We start from the raw sequence: 22,647 nt of genomic DNA, 5'->3' as shown, positions 1-22,647 counted from the left end.
GAGAGAGAGAGAGAGAGAGAGAGAGAGAGAGAGAGAGAGAGAGAGAGAGAGAGAGAGAGAGAGAGAGAGAGAGACGGGACATCAGGTAAAGTTCTGGAGATGAGGGAATATGTGTGCAGAAACCCTCAAGTATGGTTAACCACAGTTAGTCCCAGTATAGACTATCAATACAAGTGACCATTTAGAATGTGACCCTGTTCAATGGGTCTTAACAGAACTGGGGGATGTCAGCCATGAAGTTGTCTAAACACAACTGGAATATAATTTGTTTCTGATTCATTGTTAATGGATTTTCCATTAGGAACACAGGGGGAAAACCTAACACAACAACACACATAACACACAACCAATAAAAACAAAGGGGGAGGAAACCAATAAAGTCATTACCATATTGTCATTTTCTAATGACAGGGAGAAAACATGTAAAATCTAGAAGGCTACTTTAGATCTGGTCAGAAGAAGCCTAGTGCACTACGTAGGGAACAGGGAGAGATTTGGGACAGAGACAGTAACTCCTGTATGGAAATCTTTCATTCTAATGACAGTGAGCAAATCTCCAATCTCCACCCTATTCCCCATGTAGTGCACAACTTTAGATCTGGTCAGAAGTAGCCTAGTGCACTACGTAGGGAACAGGGTGTCATTTGGGCCAGAGTCAGTAACTCCCCTGGGTATGAATTGTCTCTCTATCTTATCTGTCTTCTATATTATGTTCTCCTCTCCTCCTCTCTTCTCTCCTCTATTCACTCTATTCTATCATCCACACCACATGCCAGCTTCAACACAATCCATTTACAAATTAAAGACACACCTTGGAATAAATAGCAAAGGAAAACTACTACTAGATGGATTTTTTATTTCCCATCACCATGAATCATATTTAATAACTGAACAGTAGCAGACCTAACTTCATCTGTTCCTGACTCTGGGTAGTGGATTAAAAAGACCATCAATCTCCAATGATATTAAAGTACAATTCTGAACATTACTGATATACTGAGTGGCAAGTCAATATATCTGCTGTTTTTATTGTTTGGTTAATAGCACAACCTGCTGGACAGATTTAATGTTGCTTGACTGAGCAGAATGGGAGAATAAAAGATGCCAAACTTAGGGCCGGTTTCCCGGACATCTCCATTGAACATGCTTTTTAGTCTAGGACTAGGCTTCATCTGTGTCCGGGAAACCGGCCCATATAGTTCAATTAGCAAGTAAGTAACACTACCTGTTCCATGATACTGAGGAAAATTACATTGAGACAGAGAACCAATTGAGAAAACATTTCAATGGTTCTGAATGACAACCAACATACATTAACAGCATACATCATGATTAATGTGAATATATAAGATTAAAACATTGCACTTAAAAAAATATGAATGCATTGAATTGTAATTCATAACATCTTCTGAAGATCAAATCAGTCAAATCATTGTACATAAAAACAGAGCAGAATGAATCATCACATCTGGGGACCATCACCACCAGCATGACTAGTATCTATGTGGACCCTACTACAGTTTAACCAGCTCAGCTATAGACTACACCAGCATGACTAGTATCTATGTGGACCCTACTACAGTTTAACCAGCTCAGCTATAGACTACACCAGCATGACTAGTATCTATGTGGACCCTACTACAGTTTAACCAGCTCAGCTATAGACTACACCAGCATGACTAGTATCTATGTGGACCCTACTACAGTTTAACCAGTTCAGCTATAGCCTACACCAGCATGACTAGTATCTATGTGGACCCTACTACAGTTTAACCAGCTCAGCTATAGACTACACCAGCATGACTAGTATCTATGTGGACCCTACTACAGTTTAACCAGCTCAGCTATAGACTACACCAGCATGACTAGTATCTATGTGGACCCTACTACAGTTTAACCAGTTCAGCTATAGCCTACACCAGCATGACTAGTATCTATGTGGACCCTTCTACAGTTTAACCAGCTCAGCTATAGACTACACCAGCATGACTAGTATCTATGTGGACCCTACTACAGTTTAACCAGCTCAGCTATAGACTACACCAGCATGACTAGTATCTATGTGGACCCTACTACAGTTTAACCAGCTCAGCTATAGACTACACCAGCATGACTAGTATCTATGTGGACCCTACTACAGTTTAACCAGCTCAGCTATAGACTACACCAGCATGACTAGTATCTATGTGGACCCTACTACAGTTTAACCAGTTCAGCTATAGCCTACACCAGCATGACTAGTATCTATGTGGACCCTACTACAGTTTAACCAGCTCAGCAGTACCAGAGACAATCCGATTGAAAAGAAACCCAGGATAGAGGGGCTGAGTGAATGTGTTCTGGACTCTGTGGAGGAGGGTCATTGTGTCAGAGACACTGTAGAAGGACAGAGTACCTGCCTTGTGATCCAGGTACACTCCTACTCTGGAGGACTGAGGGCCTGATACTTTAGTCCTAACATTATTGTGTCTGAACAAATAACCACCACTAGAGCACTCTAAACTCCAGGACTTGTTATTGTCTCCAAATGCACCACCTGTCCCTGTTCTGCTGATGTCTTTATATGAGACTGCTGTATCAACACGCCCCCCACTCCACTCCACCTCCCAGTAACAGCGTCCAGACAGACCCTCTCTACACAGAACCATCAAGTAGTTGGTGAATCTGTCTGGATGATCAGGATATGGTTGGACTAGGCCTGTATTGGTCACCTTTCTGTTCCCTTTAGACAGAGAGAGGTGTGTGTGTTCTGTGTTTGGGTCCAGTGTGAGCTGACAGGAATCTGGGAGAAGAGCAGAGCAGAGACCAACGAGGGGAGTTAGAACAATAAGTTAAGTCAGATACTGTATCTACCCTGTCTTTGATTAGAGCACAGCAGAGATCAAATTAGAGAAATATGAGGAGTCAGATAGATACCCAGTCTTTGATTAGATCTACTATTGCTATATATTTCTAGAGGGATTGTTAGGAGTGTCAGTAAAAAGAGACTGTTAGTTACTTCAGAATAAAGAGACTCACATTGTAAGAACTGTTCTCTGGTCTTGGGCTCTGGAGGCAGTACAACATCCACTATATTCACTACAGACACACAAACACATTCACAGAGAGAGGGAATGTCATCATCATACCATATTCCACATGTATATGACTAGTAGGGAACTTTCAATGGTCTAAAGTTGATGTTCTTATTATTTTCAACACACCTGTAGTGGAGATCTTGGTCCATTCTCCTTTAAGGACGTCTTCTAGTTTCTCTCTCAGTTCAGACACAGTCTTACTCACATCTCCAAAGTACTGAAGAGGACGGACAACGATGCTGGGTAAGTCTGAAGATACACTGGTACCGGAGAGAGACTGATAACTCTGGAGAGAGAGAGGGAGAGAGAGAGAGGGAGAGGGAGAGGGAGAGAGAGAGAGAGAGAGAGAGAGAGAGAGAGAGAGAGAGAGAGAGGGGGAGAGAGAGAGAGAGAGAGAGAGAGTGAGAGGGAGCAGAACCAAATTATTGAGAGTTTTAATTTCATATCACATGTATCAAGGCAGTTGAGTTACCTGGAGGAAATGGATGTGATCCTCTGTGTGTGAGAGCTGCTCCAGCTCAGTGCTTCTCTTCCTCAGCTCAGCTATCTCCTGCTTCAGTTGCTCCAGGAGTCCTTCAGCTTGACTCACTTGAGCCTTCTCTTGGGCTCTGATCAGCTCCTTCACCTCAGAGCGCCTTCTCTCAATGGAGCGGATCAGTTCAGTAAAGATCTTATCACTGTCCACCACTGCTGCCTGTGCAGAGCGCTGTTAAGAGAGAGAGAGAGAGAGAGAGAGAGAGAGAGAGAGAGAGAGAGAGAGAGAGAGAGAGAGACTGACTTGTCTTACTTTAATGAGCCATCCTCATTACACTAACACCCCCACCCCTAAAAGCACATTGCGTGCCACCACAACCTCCACACAATCACATTATCCAGTACCCAACACCACAGTACAATACACCAACCAGCACCACATTCCAACCGTCCATCCAACCCCTCCTCTCCAGCCGTTCAGACAGCCCCCCTGAGCCCCCATACCTCCTGAAACATCTCCACACTGTTGATCATTTTGTACAACTCAAACTCAACCCTAAGGCGTCAACAGTAATGGCATTACCCTGGCAACACAGAAAAAACATGATGAACTGTCTGTCATTGCAGAAAACGGACACCCCTCTCCAACTCCCAGGTCAACCCGAGCCAACCAGCTATTGGTGTCCAGGGCTCCATGTAATACCCTCCACTGGACGACCCCTGACCTTTCCAGCACTGGGAACTTATTGAGCCCCTCCACCTATACCCTGCCATGCTCTCAGCCCCCACAACCCCCTGCCACTGATGCCCCTTCACTCCCACTAAGCTCAGAGTGTTAAAAGTCAGTAAGTCCTCCAGACTCTCCTGCCAGTCCCCAGTCTCTGCTGTCACTTGCAGTGGTGGAAACGGTGGTGGCCCCTCCTCAGGCTGCTCCAGCCCTCAGTACTGCAGCATAGAAATCAGAGACCCCTGCTGTATTGAGTCTCTCCTGCCGCATGATGAAGAGCTGCTGATCCAGCCCCAAACCACCAGCCCTCCTCAACAGAGCACATGCTGGTTCCCTCCAGCCCACCTCCGTACGGTACAGTAGCCTCTGTGCTGCTGAGTCAGAACGATGGAACTGTCCCTGGTGAATGCCCCTCCCTACCCAGACTGGCCTACTGAGCCCTCCCCACACCTTGACCATACATGAAGCCCCAGCGTACAGCATTTGAACACAGGCCACACAATTCTCCCCACAACCAAAACAACACATTGAACAGATATTCATGGTCCACCCTATCAAAGGCTTTCTCCTGATTATGAACAGATTGTCTGTGTTTGAGTGTCCTGGTACACAGTACGTTTGGTCCTTGTGTACAATAGAGTCCAGGTGGGACTTCAGTCTGTTAACGAGGACCTTGGTAAAGACCTTATAGTCCAAACAGAGCAATGCCACAGGCCTCCAGTTCTTTAAGTTACTCAAATCCCTATTTTGGGCAGGAGAGTCAAAGCCTCCCGTCTACAGCTTAGCGACAGCTCCCCCACCCCGACGCACTCACGCAACACACGTCCTGTCCAATAATTCCCCAGAACTTTTTATAAAATCCAAAGGTAAACCGTCTGAGAGACAGCAGCTGAGAGTTTGTGAAAGGCCAGGGAAATGTCTATTTGATTTATCTGTGACAGAGAGAGTTTGGAAAGGTCTGTGAGCAGAACCTGAGAACACCCAGGATAATAATAATAATAATATGCCATTTAGCAGACGCTTTTATCCAAAGCGACTTACAGTCATGTGCATACATTTTTACATATGGGTGGTCCCGGGGATCGAACCCACTACCCTGGCATTACAAGCGCTAAATGTGGTCCTCTGTAGCTCAATTGGTAGAGCATGGTGCTTGCAATGCCAGGGTTGTGGGTTCGTTTCCCATGGGGGGACAGTATGAAAATGTATGCACTCACTAACTGTAAGTCGCTCTGGATAAGAGCATCTGCTAAATGTGGTCCTCTGTAGCTCAATTGGTAGAGCATGGTGCTTGTAATGCCAGGGTAGTGGGTTCGATCCCCGGGACCACCCATATGTAAAAATGTATGCATTCATGACTGTTAGTCGCTTTGGATAAAAGCGTCTGCTAAGTGGCATATTATTATTATTATTATTATAAGAACCCATGACCCATTTTCTCAGCCTATACCGCTTCCTGGGTGAGAGGACACTAAACCCCTCATTCTTCATCACGTGTTGTACTGACCTTACAAACCTTCCAGGATCAATCAAATAAGACTCCAGCAGAACCTTCTTTTTCCCCTTTAGTCTCCATCAGGAACCTAGAAAGTTCTCTCACCGTATGTACTGGGCCCTCAGCCTGACTGGCTGTCAGCTCTGGATCCAATGAGCCATCTGAAAACGAGACGCCTTGTCCTCCGCTCCCGCAGACTCACCTCCCCCCTCTTCCTCCTCCTCCATTGGCACGGTACCGTCCTCCTCCTCCCCAGTCTCTGCCCCCCTGCACTTCCCCCCTGATCAGAGCCTCTTCCCCAATGACAGGCAATATTTGCCTTCGCCCACCGGAGTCTCTGTTACTACAGAAACCTGCCTCAGCTCATGTAGCCCAGCTGCAACCCTCCCCACCACCGCTTTCTCCACGGCCTGCGCACCACCACTTGACCATGCACTACTCTCCTCCCTCCTGGTACCACCACCACTTGACCCTGCTCTACTCTCCTCCCTCCTGGTACCACCACCACTTGACCCTGCTCTACTCTCCTCCTTCCTGGTACCACCACCACTTGACCCTGCTCTACTCTCCTCCCTCCTGGTACCACCACCACTTGACCCTGCTCTACTCTCCTCCCTCCTGGTACCACCACCACTTGACCCTGCTCTACTCTCCTCCCTCCTGGTACCACCACCACTTGACCCTGCTCTACTCTCCTCCCTCCTGGTACCACCACCACTTGACCCTGCTCTACTCTCCTCCTTCCTGGTACCACCACCACTTGACCCTGCTCTACTCTCCTCCCTCCTGGTAAAACCACCACTTGACCCTGCTCTACTCTCCTCCCTCCTGGTACCACCACCACTTGACCCTGCTCTACTCTCCTCCCTCCTGGTACCACCACCACTTGACCCTGCTCTACTCTCCTCCTTCCTGGTACCACCACCACTTGACCCTGCTCTACTCTCCTCCCTCCTGGTACCACCACCACTTGACCCTGCTCTACTCTCCTCCTTCCTGGTACCACCACCACTTGACCCTGCTCTACTCTCCTCCCTCCTGGTACCACCACCACTTGACCCTGCTCTACTCTCCTCCCTCCTGGTACCACCACCACTTGACCCTGCTCTACTCTCCTCCCTCCTGGTACCACCACCACTTGACCCTGCTCTACTCTCCTCCCTCCTGGTACCACCACCACTTGACAACTTTCATGTTTTGAAATTATACTTCATTACTATAATGATTATCAATAAGCCTAAACATTAATTCAGTCACCTCTGGTCGACAAAAACGTATTTTCCTAGTACATTAATTGTAAAATTCATCAACCAGCATCGAGCACTCTGCCTTCTCACGCAAGCGAGGGGCATGTTGAGGTAAATATGCTAACCGCGACGGTTGCATTATGTAATTTATTGGTGGGCTGGAAGATGCAGTGTTTTTTCTTTTCTATTCAGAGGCTATTTACTCCCAATATGAGATAATTTTATATAGAAGGTTTTTATAATGCATGTTTACTAGGGTTGAGGTTAGCGCATCTGAGTAGGGATTATTTGGGTTCAATACCTGTCCTACCTATCAATCATATTGCTGCTTGTAGCCTATAACTGATGATCCCCACACTAGAAACACCCAAAACTATCTGTGCTAGCAAACCCTGTGTTCCACCCCTCCCCTGTGTAACCTTGAGGTTTGTTAAGAAACAAACACTTGTCTACGAAAAGAGACATGTTTAACGGATTCCGCTTGGCACCCAGCCGAGAGCACACGGAAACCACTTGCAAATTTACCAAAACTAACCAACTACTTGGGGTCTGTTCGGAAGCAATAAACGGAGGCAGATTAGCCACCACAACTCTTATCGAAAGAGGCGACATCTGCACCAACACACCCCTCACAACAAGACAAACCTTTTTCATTAACACAACCACCGCCTTGTTCATTCTGGATGCAGAGTGCAGATGTTCCGCTCCAACCTGTTCGCCGACCATGAGCAAAACTTCCTCCACACCTTTCTCCGGAACGGACCCGAAGCGACAGCGTTTCTTCTCCACTCGGTTGAGGCCATCACGCCGCCCTAACAAACTACCCCTACTCCCTCCTAACAAACTACCCCTACTCCCCCCTCAACTCTAAACGATAAACAGTGGAAACCAATAAACAAACCCTCCACCATGAGAAAATACATTCAGAAAAAACGCAAGAACCAAAAGAAAAAAGAATAGTAGCCCTCCTCACGAACCACAAATCTCTCACGCAACCAACTTCTTCTTCTATGATATAATGGCGGTCCACAAACCAACGTTAAAGGTGCATGCCGCCACCTACTGTGCTGGAGTGTGTGGTCAATTACGGTTTCCAACATTTCTAAATCCTCCTACCTAACTCAGTACTTCTGAGAAAATAAAGAAGAGCCCTACTAACTTCTAATAGACCCTCCCCCATCCCCAAAATCCCTTCCAAACCCCCCCAACCCCGTCCAACCTCAATGACCCTACACATCTTTCCCTCTCTTCAACATACTTACAACAATATAACAACACATGCTCCACCGTTTCATCGACCATACCCTCCACACTCAAACCATTCCCATGCTTGCCAACCAGATGTAATGACGAGGTCAATGTACATTGTCCTAAGCGCAATCAAGTAAACACCACCTCTTCCTTCCTAATCTGACTTTTGAATCTTGGTCCATCGACCTTTCTGTAAAACTGTCAACTATTCATATAAATGCCGGCCCTTGTGCTCAGAGTACCATCTCTTCTGCCACACATCTATCAACATGGCTCTGATCTTACATTTGGCCTCACCTCTACCCAGTGGAACATTAATATCAATTATATCTAGTTTCAAAGCTCTTTTAGCTAACTGGTCTACAATTTCATTCCCTTCCACACCCGAATGTGCTGGGACCCAGCAGAATCTCACTACTACACCCATTCTCTCAATTCTCCATAATAACATTAATACCTCCAATAGCAGGTCACTCCTATTGTCGTCCTGATCAGAGCTCTATAAATATCCATCAACAATTGTCTGTCAGCACCCTATTCATAACCAGAGACCCACACAACCAACTACCATGAAAGTTAATGAATGAGAGAGATATGAACATCGTTACAATACTGTACATAGACAAAATGTAACGGTTCTTCTTCTTTGGTGTTTAACAGCGGTTGGTATCCAATATGTTGTATTACCGCCCCCAACTGGACTATAATATAAATCCATTATACTTTGTGATACAAAATGGGAAAAGGGGAAATTATAATAATAATAAAAAAACACCCTTCCAACTAACCCTACACTCATTAAATACCCACTACCCCATTCCACTACTTTGACCCTATCATGCCAACGGCCTGGGAGGACGGGACACCACCACTCAACACACCCTGTAACTCTTCTGAAGTCTAATCTTGTATGCCCAAATACTTCTCTGCAGCTGCCATCACAATATCCATTTTCTGTGATTGACAATCCATTTCTGCGGTATAGTTGATAACCATTGCTATGAACTCTAAGAAGCTAACTTTACTAAAGCATATATCACTCGTTGGCCTATCCCTCTGTGCTGGCACAGATCTACTACTCACAGGGATCCTCTCAGGATCTCTCACCCTTGACCCATCCTCCTCTACTTCCTTCACTGCCTCAGCATACGACACCTTCTGCACTACTCTGACTCTAGCCACCTCAACCTGCCTCTCTCGCACCGGACACTTCCGATACCCAGCAACATGGGCATCCCAACAGTTGACACACACAACTTTATCCACCGAAACTACACAATCCTCTATCCCATGCCCTCCTGCACACTTCCCACATCTTGGAATCTCCCTCCTACAAACTGCTGCAACATGACCATAAACGTTGCACCTGAAACAGCACAGTGGATTCGCCACAAAAGCTCTAACAGGATAATTGATATATCCTACCATGACTTTTGTCGGGTAAAGACTCGAAATTCAAAAGGACTGACAGTGACTCCTATGTTTCACCACGCTCACCACTGGGTCTGCGTTCCACCAAATGGCGGGAATCACAAACACCAGAAATCTTCAACTTCAATTGCTCCACGTCTACACTTAACGCTACCCCAGAAATCACTACTTTCAATGGTTCCCTGTTCCTAAGAGCAAAGCAAGAAACAGATCTTGACCCGAGTTGCAGAGCGCCCACTCCCTCTGGTCAGAAGAAACACAAACAAATATCACAAGTCCACTACAGGTTACCTTCACTGATTCAACTGCACCCAACTCCTTTCCCACCCACCCTGAAACCACAAATGGATCTGCCAAAAGGTATGGATCCACTTTGTCCTACAATGTAACTCCTACTGCACCAGATTCTTCTTTATCATGTCCATTGATGCCAGGCTCTGGTTCTGAGCTCTTCACCACACCTTCTACCTCACTTAACTCTCCCTTATTCATTTCCATTTCACCTCCAGAACTCAGTCTGGCGAATGGCTCACTCTGTTTGCACTTCAATTATAACATGTGAAATGTCTCTATTACTTTGAAATTATTTCACTTTTGTTTATTATCTATTTCACTTGCTTTGGCAATGTAAACATGTTTCCCATGCCAATAAAGCCCTTTGAATTGATTTTAATTGAGAGAGAGAGAGAGAGCTCCATGTTAATGTATAGGGGACATGAGTCAGTCATGGTTACTCATGGTTATGTGATGAAGTAGCCCCGCCTGCGATTTCAAAATCAGTGTCGGCCCTCGGCCCAATAGGGAATGTCCTCTTGGTGTAACGGTCAAGCTGTTGCTTTCTCCCGCGGTAGACCTGGTTCATATCCCGTCGGTTACATTAAGCAGTCTATTCTCTGAAAATAGTCCAGACAGCATGTACCCAACAGTGGGGTCAGTGGGATTGGAGAGAGTCCCCTCTCCCTCTCTCTCTGACTGGAGTAGAGAAGTGAAATGGTGTGTCTCCTCTGGTCAACAATACTCACCTTGAGAGACCTCACAGCCTGTTGGAGCTCCTTCAGCTCCTTCTCTCTCTCCTGGAATCTCTGCTGGACCTTCTGCTGACTCATCCCCAGCTGCCTCTGTGGAGAATCACTCTTCAATGAGCTATCAAGCATTATTTGTCCACTAGATCAATAGTATAGTAATGGGACATAGGGCCCATAGAGAGGAATGTATATAATCTTGAGGAAGTCACTTTCCAATATTATATTTGTTTATCTTGCTTTGTGAAAGATAAAAGGGCATTCAGAATGATAATAGTGTTTGACTTTAGAAAATGGTGATACATTGGGATCAAACTCAATATACTCAAGTTTTATCAAATACTTGTGTTCATATTTATTATGCAGAGGATTGATTTCATTTGAATGATCTCATATTCAAACAGCCTTAGTTCCTACTGTATCTTTAATTCTTTGTTTATCAGGCAGTCACCAACAAGTAGTTCTGGTCTTACCTGTTTTTCAGTCCTCTCTGCTGCAGCTGACACTGTATCATGGCCTTTATGTTCATCCATTACACACTGATAACAGATACACTGCTGATCGGTACGACAGTAAACCTCCAGCAGTTTGTCATGATGAGAGCAGATCTTCTCCTGTAGTTGTGCGGTGGCTTTGACCAGCTTGTGCTTCTTGAAACCAGGAAATTCATAGTGAGGTTGGAGGTGAATCTCACAGTAAGAGGCCAGACACACCAGACAGGACATGAGGGCTTTCTGCTTTCTGGTCCCAGTGCAGAAATCACACGCCACATCTCCAGGTCCAGCATAGCACAGAGCAGGAGGGGGAGCAGCCTGGAGTCCTGTCTTCTTCAGTTTCTCCACCACCTCAGCCAACATGGTATTTTTCCTCAGATTAGGCCTTGGAGTGAAGGTCTCTCTGCACTGAGGACAGCTATAGACCCCTTTCAGAACACCCTGATCCCAGCAGCCCTCAATACAGCGCCTACAGTAACTGTGTCCACAGGCAGTAGTGACCGGCTCCTTCACTGGATCCAGACAGACAGAACAACAGAACTGGTCCTGGTTCAGCAGAACTCCCTGCTGAGCCATTTGGATGGTTGTTCACTCTCACACAGACAGACGACACAGAGACTCAGATCAGTTTCGTTTCCACATAAGTGAGTTTTTGGGAGGGGGAGGGACTTCCTGGTTCTGCCAGATAGGTGAGGTTAGAGGGAGGGAGGGAGGGAGGGAGGGAGGGAGGGAGGGAGGGAGGGAGGAAGGGAGGGAGGGAGGGAGGGATAGAGAGAGAACTGCGTTCAACGTGGAGAGGGAGACAAATATTTTAGTTTCTAGGTTAGGGCCCTTCATTTGGAATAAATCTAACAAATATGAGTTGTTAGAATATATAAAGGGTAACAGTTCCTATGAAGTACATATTATAATTATTATAATAAGCTTCATAATGCCTTATAATACACTTATGTGTTATAACACTGATTATAAGTGTCTATAATAATTAATAAGTGGTTGTAATGGGGGGGTTTGATATTGATACAATATACTGTAGTTTAAATGAATACTGTATGTATTGACTGATCATTGAGAATGAGGTAATACTTTACATTACAGTGTGGTTATTACTGTTAGGCCTAGGGTCAGGGTTAGAGTTACTACATTCAGCAGTAACCCTAACCCTAGCCATATCTAGGACTAAAAAGAGAAGACATTTTATAATCAGAGTTCTTTGTATCTCTTCTTAGTCAGACAGAAACCCCCCACATCTTATAGGTGGACGGGGTTATGAACATATCCAATGAATTATTTCTGCAACCAGATGAAATGAAACTGCCTTTCAGCAGGAAAAGCTTCTCTAATAATCCTAACCATTGCTGGGTGTCTTCAGAGACTGAGGTATAGAGACACACTGTCAAGTCAAATCATCTGGCTGTGCTTTCATGTCAAAACAGTTATTATTTTCTATTCATAAAATTGTATTGTATTATATTCTTTGATAATATATTATATCCATAGGCTCCACTCTGTATAGTGTTAATGATGACTGTTTGTTCTGTACATTGATTGAATGGTTAGGACTATCTCACTGTATTCACTGTTTAAATCCCAAGAGACCAGGAGACCTAAAGGAAGCCTTCAACACTGTATCCCTTCATCCAGTCATAGTAAACAACCTCTGTCTGTCTGTCTGTACGTCTGTCTGTCTGTAAACACAGCCAACTTTTCTGCGGTGGTTGTTGTTGCTATCAGTGCTGCACAGCTATTTTCAGGTCTCTCCAGAGATGGTCGATCAGGTTCAACTCCAGGATCTGGCTGGACCACTCAAGGACATTCAGAGACTTGTCCCGAAGCCACTCCTGCGTCTTGGCTGTGTGCTTAGGGTTGTTGTCTTGTTGGAAGTTGAACCTTCGCCCCAGTCTGAGATCCTGAGCGCTCTGAAGCGGGTTTTCATCAAGGATCTCTCTGTACTTTGCTCTGTTCATTTTTCCCTCGATCCTGGCTATTCTCCCAGTCCGTGCCTCTGAAAAACATCCCCACAGCCTGATGCTGCCACCACCATGCTTCACCATAGGGATGGTGCCATGTTTTCTACAGACGTGACGCTTGGCATTCAGGCCAAAGAGTTCAATCTTGGTTTCATCAGACCAGAGAATCTTCTTTCTCATGGTCTGAGAGTACTTTAGGATCCTTTTGGCAAACTCCAAGCGGGCTGTCATGTGTCTTTTACTGAGGAGTGGCTTCCGTCTGGCCACTCTACCATAAAGGCCTAATTGGTGGAGTGCTGCAGAGATGGTTATCCATCTGGAAGGTTCTCCCATCTCCACAGAGGAACTCTGGAGCTCTGTCAGAGTTACCATCGGGTTCTTGGTCACTTCCCTGACCAAGGCCCTTCTCCCCCGATGCTCAGTTTAGCCGGCCGGCCAGCTCTAGGAAGAGTCTTGGTGGTTACAAACTTCTTCCATTTAAGAATGATGGAGGCCATTGTGATCTTGGGGACCTTCAATGTTGCAGAAATTTTTTGGGACCCTTCCCCAGATCTGTGCCTCAACACAATCCTGTCTCAGGGCTCTACGGACAATTCCTTCACCCTCATGGCTTGGTTTTTGCTCTGACATGCACTGTCAACTGTGGGACCTTATATAGACAGCTGTGTGCCTTTACAAATCATGTCCAATCAATTGAATTTACCACAGGTGGACTCCAATCAAGTTGTAGAAACATCTCAAGGATGATCAATGGAAACAAGATGCACCTGAGCTCAATTTTGAGTCTCATAGCAAAGGGTCTGAATACTTATGTAAATAAGGTATTTCTGTCTTGTATTTTCAATAAGTGTGTAAAAATAAAAACCTGTTTTCGCTTTGTCATTATGTGGTATTGTGGGTAGAGTGATGAGGAAAATGTTTTATTTAATACATTTTAGAATAAGGCTGTAACGTAATAAAATGTTGAAAAAGTCAAAGGGTCTGAATACTTTCCGAATGCACTGTATGGCAGCTAGAAATCAAAACTGGATGGTCTTCAGAGATAGATGGGAGGGGCTGAGGGTAGCTGAAGGCGGGGACTAAAAACAAACAAAATATAACTAATGTAAAATGTAGTGTCTGGGAAATGTATGTAGTATGTACATTTATAAGCTGGAAGTGGAAGCCTAAGTATTGTTTGTCCATTAGTTTAGGAGGGGTGGTAGGGTTAGGGGAAAATAATAAAGAAGGAACATATATTTAAAATAATATTTACAAAACATATATATGGGGGATTGGAAATGATGCAGACAATTCCACAGATAGAAGCCCCAATATATCTGCAATGTTAAAGCTGGTCCTATAGCTGTGCGGTGGCTTTGACCAGCTGGTGCTTCTTCAAAGCAGGAGATTCATAGTGAGGTTGGAGGTGAGTCTCACAGTAAGAGGCCAGACACACCAGACAGGACATGAGGGCTTTCTGCTTTCTGGTCCCAGTGCAGACATCACACGCCACATCTCCAGGTCCAGCATAGCACAGAGCAGGAGGGGGAGCAGCCTGGAGTCCTGTCTTCTTCAGTTTCTCCACCAACTCAGCCAACATGTTATTTATCCTCAGAGTAGGCCTTGGAGTGAAGGTCTGTCTGCACTGAGGATGTCACACCCCACATCTAAAGGTCCAGCATGACAGTGAGCAGGAGGAGCAGCCTGGAGTCCTGTCTTCTTCAGTTTCACCACCACTTAGGCGAGTACAGCACTCCTGTTCAGAATAGGTCTTGGGGTGAAGGTATGTCTGCACTGCACTCAATCTGGTTTATTTAGTACCCCAGCGCAGGTTAAGTAGTGGAAAGAACATGTTGGTTTATTTTGACCCAGAAAGTTTGGTTGCGTGAATAACCCAATATGTTGGGTTGTTAGTATTAACAGAACACGGGTTAATTTAACCATCAGTTGGGTATTTTTTACTCTCATGCTTGGTTGACCTAGCAACTGGATCTGTTCTAATGTCATGCTTGGTTGACCTAGCAACTGGGTCTGTTTTAATGTCATGCTTGGTTGACCTAGCAACTGGGTCTGTTTTAATGTCATGCTTGGTTGACCTAGCAACTGGTTTTGTTTTAATGTCATGCTTGGTTGACCTAGTAACTGGGTCTGTTTTAATGTCATGCTTGGTTGACCTAGCAACTGGGTCTGTTTTAATGTCATGCTTGGTTGACCTAGCAACTGGGTCTGTTTTAATGTCATGCTTGGTTGACCTAGTAACTGGGTCTGTTTTAATGTCATGCTTGGTTGACCTAGTAACTGGGTCTGTTCTAATGTCATGCTTGGTTGACCTAGCAACTGGGTCTGTTTTAATGTCATGCTAGGTTGACCTAGCAACTGGGTCTGTTTTAATGTCATGCTTGGTTGACATAGCAACTGGGTCTGTTTTAATGTCATGCTTGGTTGACCTAGCAACTGGGTCTGTTTTAATGTCATGCTTGGTTGATCTAGTAACTGGGTCTGTTCTAATGTCATGCTTGGTTGACCTAGCAACTGGGTCTGTTTTAATGTCATCCTTACTGTAGGTTATTTTAAGGAGGCGTGGCTTACTATGGGCGTGGCTTTCAGCTAGATCTTATTGGCCACCCATGAGAGTAAATGTCATTCCAGTTTATCATATCAAATTTACATACTGTAAACTCAATTTTTCCTTATTAAATTCTTCTATAATATGTAGAGTATTTATTACATATTATAATAAGGTATACCACTGTATCATAGCCCAACAATGAGACATACGTGGACTTTTATGAAACTCTATAAGCATCATTGAAGCTACAAAAATGTCAATGTTCAACCTTAACATGTGCTAACTACGCAACAGACCAGATGAACAGGAAATATATTTACTCTCATGGGTGGCTAAAAATAACTATCTGAAAGCCACACCCCTACTAAACTATGCCTACAGTCTTCTGATCTGACCTGCTGGGTCATATCTCAATAACCAAGCAACAATAACCCAACACCCAGCATCCATAACCCAGCAGTTTTTAAAGAAAACAACCCAACTAAGTGACCCAACGCCTGCAACCCAACATTTGGGTCAACCAAACAACCCAGTATTGTTTAGAGTGTGGGGACAGGTGTAGACACCTTTCAGATCATCCTGATCCCAGCTTTCTTTAATACAGCCCATACAGTAGCTGTGTCCACAGGAAGTAGTCACCGGATCCTTCAGTGGATCCAGACAGACGGAGCAACAGAACAGTTCTAGATTGTCAGCCATTTTAGTGCTTTCACCTGAAGGTTGAGCAACAGGGTGTCAAAGATGCCTTTCTGTTTCATGGAACTCTACACCAGAGGACAGGGAGTGGCTTCCTCTTGACTGTGTACTCTGTATCTACAGGTTTTGGGGGGATGGAAGTCAAGCTAAGAAGATGACGTTGCATACAGCTGTGTCCACAGGGAATAGTAACTGGATCCTTTGGTAGATCCAGACAGCAGAGTGGATATTTTAAAAGGGCCTCTGCAATGTCCATACAACAAACTGCACAGCAGAGTATCAGAGATAACTTTAATTTCTTTGAAAGTCTGAGTGGTGGGGGAGGCCTTTTAGATCTGTTTGGAGACGTTAGTCCTGGATGGATGCACTGAGGTATATAGGGATGGAAGCCATAGTGACGTGTAACCAAATATAAGGTTGTGGTAAAACATTACAACGTTTTAAAGGTTCCATAAATGTACAGTGACCTATTCAGAAGCCACAGTGGTGAATGATGAATATGTCAAATCAAAAGTTTTCTTTCATTTTCAGTCATGTAAAATTATCATAAATTGTAAAGAAACATGTGGATGCAGTGGGGTGCAAATACCTCTGTAGAATTAATTAAGCGAGAAATGGCGGTGGAAACGGCTTTATGCACAAATATTGATATAATAACCATCATATTGAAGTAAACTTGGAGTCACACGATGATATGTGGTGTGGTCCTCCCACTACGACTCGGGAAACCATGCAGTTTATTAAGCTACAGATGAAATAAGTTATGCTGAACTTCACAGGGTGGTGAAAGTGCACGGTGATGAGCTTGATTCTCCTTTCCAATAAATATCGAGGGTCTTTTTGTCCATAATAATGTCATCATGCAGGCAGCCTGTCCAGAGTGGGCACGTTCGCTATATAATTCCCCCAAAACATCTGACAAAACCATCGGTAGGGTTGAAAATGTGATGGAAACCCATTTAACAGAAAGTTTTTATCCGGTTTTTGTATTTTCCCAAAAATATATTTGTATGTGCATTACATCATCATGCACAGCCATTTATCCTCAACAAGTCAATTTGATGGAAACATCTCTGCTGGTAAAATTCACGTTTTTATGAAGATTTTACAATATTCACATGAAAATCTGTCGCCAGTCGAATGGAAACAGATTTTCATGCCAATTTTCAAAAATCTGCATAAAAACAATATCCTCATCTATAACTGGGTCTGTTTTAATGTCATGCTTGGTTGACCTAGCAACTGGGTCTGTTCTAATGTCATGCTTGGTTGACCTAGCAACTGGGTCTGTTTTAATGTCATGCTTGGTTGACCTAGCAACTGGGTCTGTTCTAATGTCATGCTTGGTTGACCTAGCAACTGGGTCTGTTTTAATGTCATGCTTGGTTGACCTAGCAACTGGGTCTGTTTTAATGTCATCCTTACTGTAGGTTATTTTAAGGAGGCGTGGCTTACTATGGGCGTGGCTTTCAGCTAGATCTTATTGGCCACCCATGAGAGTAAATGTCATTCCAGTTTATCATATCAAATTTACATACTGTAAACTCAATTTTTCCTTATTAAATTCTTCTATAATATGTAGAGTATTTATTACATATTATAATAAGGTGTACCACTGTATCATAGCCCAACAATGAGACATACGTGGACTTTTATGAAACTCTATAAGCATCATTGAAGCTACAAAAATGTCAATGTTCAACCTTAACATGTGCTAACTACGCAACAGACCAGATGAACAGGAAATATATTTACTCTCATGGGTGGCTAAAAATAACTATCTGAAAGCCACACCCCTACTAAACTATGCCTACAGTCTTCTGATCTGACCTGCTGGGTCATATCTCAATAACCAAGCAACAATAACCCAACACCCAGCATCCATAACCCAGCAGTTTTTAAAGAAAGCAACCCAACTCAATCAATTTTCAATCAATTTTATTTTATATAGCCCTTCTTACATCAGCTAATATCTCGAAGTGCTGTACAGAAACCCAGCCTAAAACCCCAAACAGCTAGTAATGCAGGTGTAGAAGCACGGTGGCTAGGAAAAACTCCCTAGAAAGGCAAAACCTAGGAAGAAACCTAGAGAGGAACCAGGCTATGAGGGGTGGCCAGTCCTCTTCTGGCTGTGCCGGGTGGAGATTATAACAGAACCATGCCAAGATGTTCAAAAATGTTCATAAGTGACAAGCATGGTCAAATAATAATCAGGAATAAATCTCAGTTGGCTTTTCATAGCCGATCATTAGAGTTTAAAACAGCAGGTCTGGGACAGGTAGGGGTTCCATAACCGCAGGCAGAACAGTTTAAACTGGAATAGCAGCAAGGCCAGGCGGACTGGGGACAGCAAGGAGTCACCACGGCCGGTAGTCCCGACGTATGGTCCTAGGGCTCAGGTCTCTCAGTTGGCTTTTCATAGCCGATCATTTAGAGTTGAAAACAGCAGGTCTGGGACAGGTAGGGGTTTCGTAGCCGCAGGCAGAACAGTTGAAACTGGAATAGCAGCAAGGCCAGGCGGACTGGGGACAGCAGGGTGTCATCATGCCCGGTAGTCCTGACGTATGGTCCTAGGGCTCAGGTTCTCAGAGAGAAAGAGAGAACGAGAGAATTAGAGAGAGCATACTTAAATTCACACAGGACACTGGATAAGACAGGAGAAGTACTCCAGGTATAACCAACTAACCCCAGCCCCCCGACACATAAACTACTGCAGCATAAATACTGGAGGCTGAGACAGGAGCGGTCCGGAGACACTGTGGCCCCATCCGAAGAAACCCCCGGACAGGGCCAAACAGGAAGGATATAACCCCACCCACTCCGCCAAAGCACAGCCCCCGCACCACTAGAGGGATATCCCCAACCACCAACTTACAATCCTGAGACAAGGCCGAGTATAGCCCACAGAGGTCTCCACCACAGCACAAACCAAGGGGGGGGGGCGCCAACCCAGACAGGAAGATCACGTCAGTAACTCAACCCACTCAAGTGACGCACCCCTCCCAGGGACGGCATGAAAGAGCACCAGCAGGCCAGTGACTCAGCCCCTGCAACAGGGTTAGAGGCAGAGAACCCCAGTGGAGAGGGGAACCGGCCCGGCAGAGACAGCAAGGGCTGTTCGTTGCTCCAGCCTTTCCGTTCACCTTCACACTCCTGGGCCAGACTACACTCAATCATATGACCTACTGAAGAGATATGTCTTCAGTAAAGACTTAAAGGTTGAGACCGAGTCTGCGTCTCTCACATGGGTTGGCAGACTGTTCCATAAAAATGGAGATCTATAGGAGAAAGCCCTGCCTCCCGCTGTTTGCTTAGAAATTCTAGGGACAATTAGGAGGCCTGCGTCTTGTGACCGTAGCGTACGTATTGGTATGTACGGCAGGACCAACTCGGAAAGATAGGTAGGAGCAAGCCCATGTAACGCTACTAAACGCTACCCAACTAAGTGACCCAACGCCTGCAACCCAACATTTGGGTCAACCAAACAACCCAGTATTGTTTAGAGTGTGGGGACAGGTGTAGACACCTTTCAGATCATCCTGATCCCAGCTTTCTTTAATACAGCCCATACAGTAGCTGTGTCCACAGGAAGTAGTCACCGGATCCTTCAGTGGATCCAGACAGACGGAGCAACAGAACAGTTCTAGATTGTCAGCCATTTTAGTGCTTTCACCTGAAGGTTGAGCAACAGGGTGTCAAAGATGCCTTTCTGTTTCATGGAACTCTACACCAGAGGACAGGGAGTGGCTTCCTCTTGACTGTGTACTCTGTATCTACAGGTTTTGGGGGGATGGAAGTCAAGCTAAGAAGATGACGTTGCATACAGCTGTGTCCACAGGGAATAGTAACTGGATCCTTTGGTAGATCCAGACAGCAGAGTGGATATTTTAAAAGGGCCTCTGCAATGTCCATAGAACAAACTGCACAGCAGAGTATCAGAGATAACTTTAATTTCTTTGAAAGTCTGAGTGGTGGGGGAGGCCTTTTAGATCTGTTTGGAGACGTTAGTCCTGGATGGATGCACTGAGGTATATAGGGATGGAAGCCATAGTGACGTGTAACCAAATATAAGGTTGTAGTAAAACATTACAACGTTTTAAAGGTTCGATAAATGTACAGTGACCTATTCAGAAGCCACAGTGGTGAATGATGAATATGTCAAATCAAAAGTTTTCTTTCATTTTCAGTCATGTAAAATGATCATAAATTGTAAAGAAACATGTGGATGCAGTGGGGTGCAAATACCTCTGTAGAATTAATTAAGCGAGAAATGGCGGTGGAAACGGCTTTATGCACAAATATTGATATAATAACCATCATATTGAAGTAAACTTGGAGTCACACGATGATATGTGGTGTGGTCCTCCCACTACGACTCAGGAAACCATGCAGTTTATTAAGCTACAGATGAAATAAGTTATGCTGAACTTCACAGGGTGGTGAAAGTGCACGGTGATGAGCTTGATTCTCCTTTCCAATAAATATCGAGGGTCTTTTTGTCCATAATAATGTCATCATGTAGGCAGCCTGTCCAGAGTGGGCACGTTCACTATTAAATGCTCCCAAAACATCTGACAAAACCATCGGTAGAGTTGAAAATGTGATGGAAACCCATTTAACAGAAAGTTTTTAACCGGTTTTTGTATTTTCCCAAAAATATATTTGTATGTGCATTACATCATCATGCACAGCCATTTATCCTCAACAAGTCAATTTGATGGAAACATCTCTGCTGGTAAAATTCACGTTTTTATGAAGATTTTACAATATTCACATGAAAATCTGTCGCCAGTCGAATGGAAACAGATTTTCATGCGAATTTTCAAAAATCTGCATAAAAACAATATCCTCATCTATAACTGGGTCTGTTTTAATGTCATGCTTGGTTGACCTAGCAACTGGGTCTGTTTTAATGTCATGCTTGGTTGACCTAGCAACTGGGTCTGTTTTAATGTCATGCTAGGTTGACCTAGCAACTGGGTCTGTTTTAATGTCATGCTTGGTTGACCTAGCAACTGGGTCTGTTTTAATGTCATGCTTGGTTGACCTAGCAACTGGGTCTGTTTTAATGTCATGCTTAGTTGACCTAGCAACTGGGTCTGTTTTAATGTCATGCTTGGTTGACCTAGCAACTGGGTCTGTTTTAATGTCATGCTTGGTTGACCTAGCAACTGGGTCTGTTTTAATGTCATGCTCAGTTGACCTAGCAACTGGGTCTGTTTTAATGTCATGCTTGGTTGACCTAGCAACTGGGTCTGTTTTAATGTCATGCTAGGTTGACCTAGCAACTGGGTCTGTTTTAATGTCATGCTTGGTTGACCTAGCAACTGGGTCTGTTTTAATGTCATGCTTGGTTGACCTAGCAACTGGGTCTGTTTTAATGTCATGCTTGGTTGACCTAGCAACTGGGTCTGTTTTAATGTCATGCTAGGTTGACCTAGCAACTGGGTCTGTTTTAATGTCATGCTTGGTTTACATAGCAACTGGGTCTGTTTTAATGTCATGCTTGGTTGACCTAGCAACTGGGTCTGTTTTAATGTCATGCTTGGTTTACATAGCAACTGGGTCTGTTTTAATGTCATGCTTGGTTGACCTAGCAACTGGGTCTGTTTTAATGTCATGCTCGGTTGACCTAGCAACTGGGTCTGTTTTAATGTCATGCTCGGTTGACCTAGCAACTGGGTCTGTTTTAATGTCATGCTTGGTTGACCTAGCAACTGGGTCTGTTTTAATGTCATGCTAGGTTGACCTAGCAACTGGGTCTGTTTTAATGTCATGCTCGGTTGACCTAGCAACTGGGTCTGTTTTAATGTCATGCTTGGTTGACCTAGCAACTGGGTCTGTTTTAATGTCATGCTTGGTTGACCTAGCAACTGGGTCTGTTTTAATGTCATGCTTGGTTGACCTAGCAACTGGGTCTGTTTTAATGTCATGCTTGGTTGACCTAGCAACTGGGTCTGTTTTAATGTCATGCTTGGTTGACCTAGCAACTGGGTCTGTTTTAATGTCATGCTTGGTTGACCTAGCGACTGGGTCTGTTTTAATGTCATGCTTGGTTGACCTAGTAACTGGGTCTGTTTTATTGTCATGCTTGGTTGACCTAGTAACTGGGTCTGTTTTAATGTCATGCTTGGTTGACCTAGCAACTGGGTCTGTTCTAATGTCATGCTTGGTTGACCTAGCAATTGGGTCTGTTTTAATGTCATGCTTGG

At 44.5% G+C, this 22,647-nt stretch overlaps 1 protein-coding gene and 1 long non-coding RNA gene across 2 annotated transcripts; both read right to left on the bottom strand.

Moving 5' to 3' along the window:
• Positions 1-1,270: 1,270 nt before the first annotated feature.
• LOC311119741 lies at positions 1,271-3,080 on the bottom strand. Its single transcript, XR_014612015.1, has 2 exons — positions 3,019-3,080; positions 1,271-2,782 (listed from the first exon to the last, which is right to left on the bottom strand). It is a non-coding gene; the product is annotated as an uncharacterized lncRNA (long non-coding RNA).
• Positions 3,081-9,764: 6,684 nt separating this feature from the next.
• Positions 9,765-11,609, bottom strand: LOC311119742 (tripartite motif-containing protein 29-like; the record flags this gene model as incomplete). Its single annotated transcript, XM_084194403.1, has 3 exons — positions 11,198-11,609; positions 10,725-10,820; positions 9,765-9,776 (listed from the first exon to the last, which is right to left on the bottom strand). Exons 1-3 carry the CDS (start codon positions 11,579-11,581, stop codon positions 9,765-9,767), a joined length of 492 nt encoding a protein of 163 aa, XP_084050529.1. The 5' UTR covers positions 11,582-11,609.
• Positions 11,610-22,647: the final 11,038 nt, after the last annotated feature.

Source organism: Coregonus lavaretus (genome assembly GCF_964263955.1).
Source record: "Coregonus lavaretus genome assembly, contig: HAP1_SCAFFOLD_1890, whole genome shotgun sequence".
In the NCBI taxonomy this organism is placed as follows: domain Eukaryota; kingdom Metazoa; phylum Chordata; class Actinopteri; order Salmoniformes; family Salmonidae; genus Coregonus; species Coregonus lavaretus.
The sequence above is the reverse complement of the archived record's forward strand: the minus strand, read 5'-3'. Positions and strand labels throughout refer to the sequence as shown.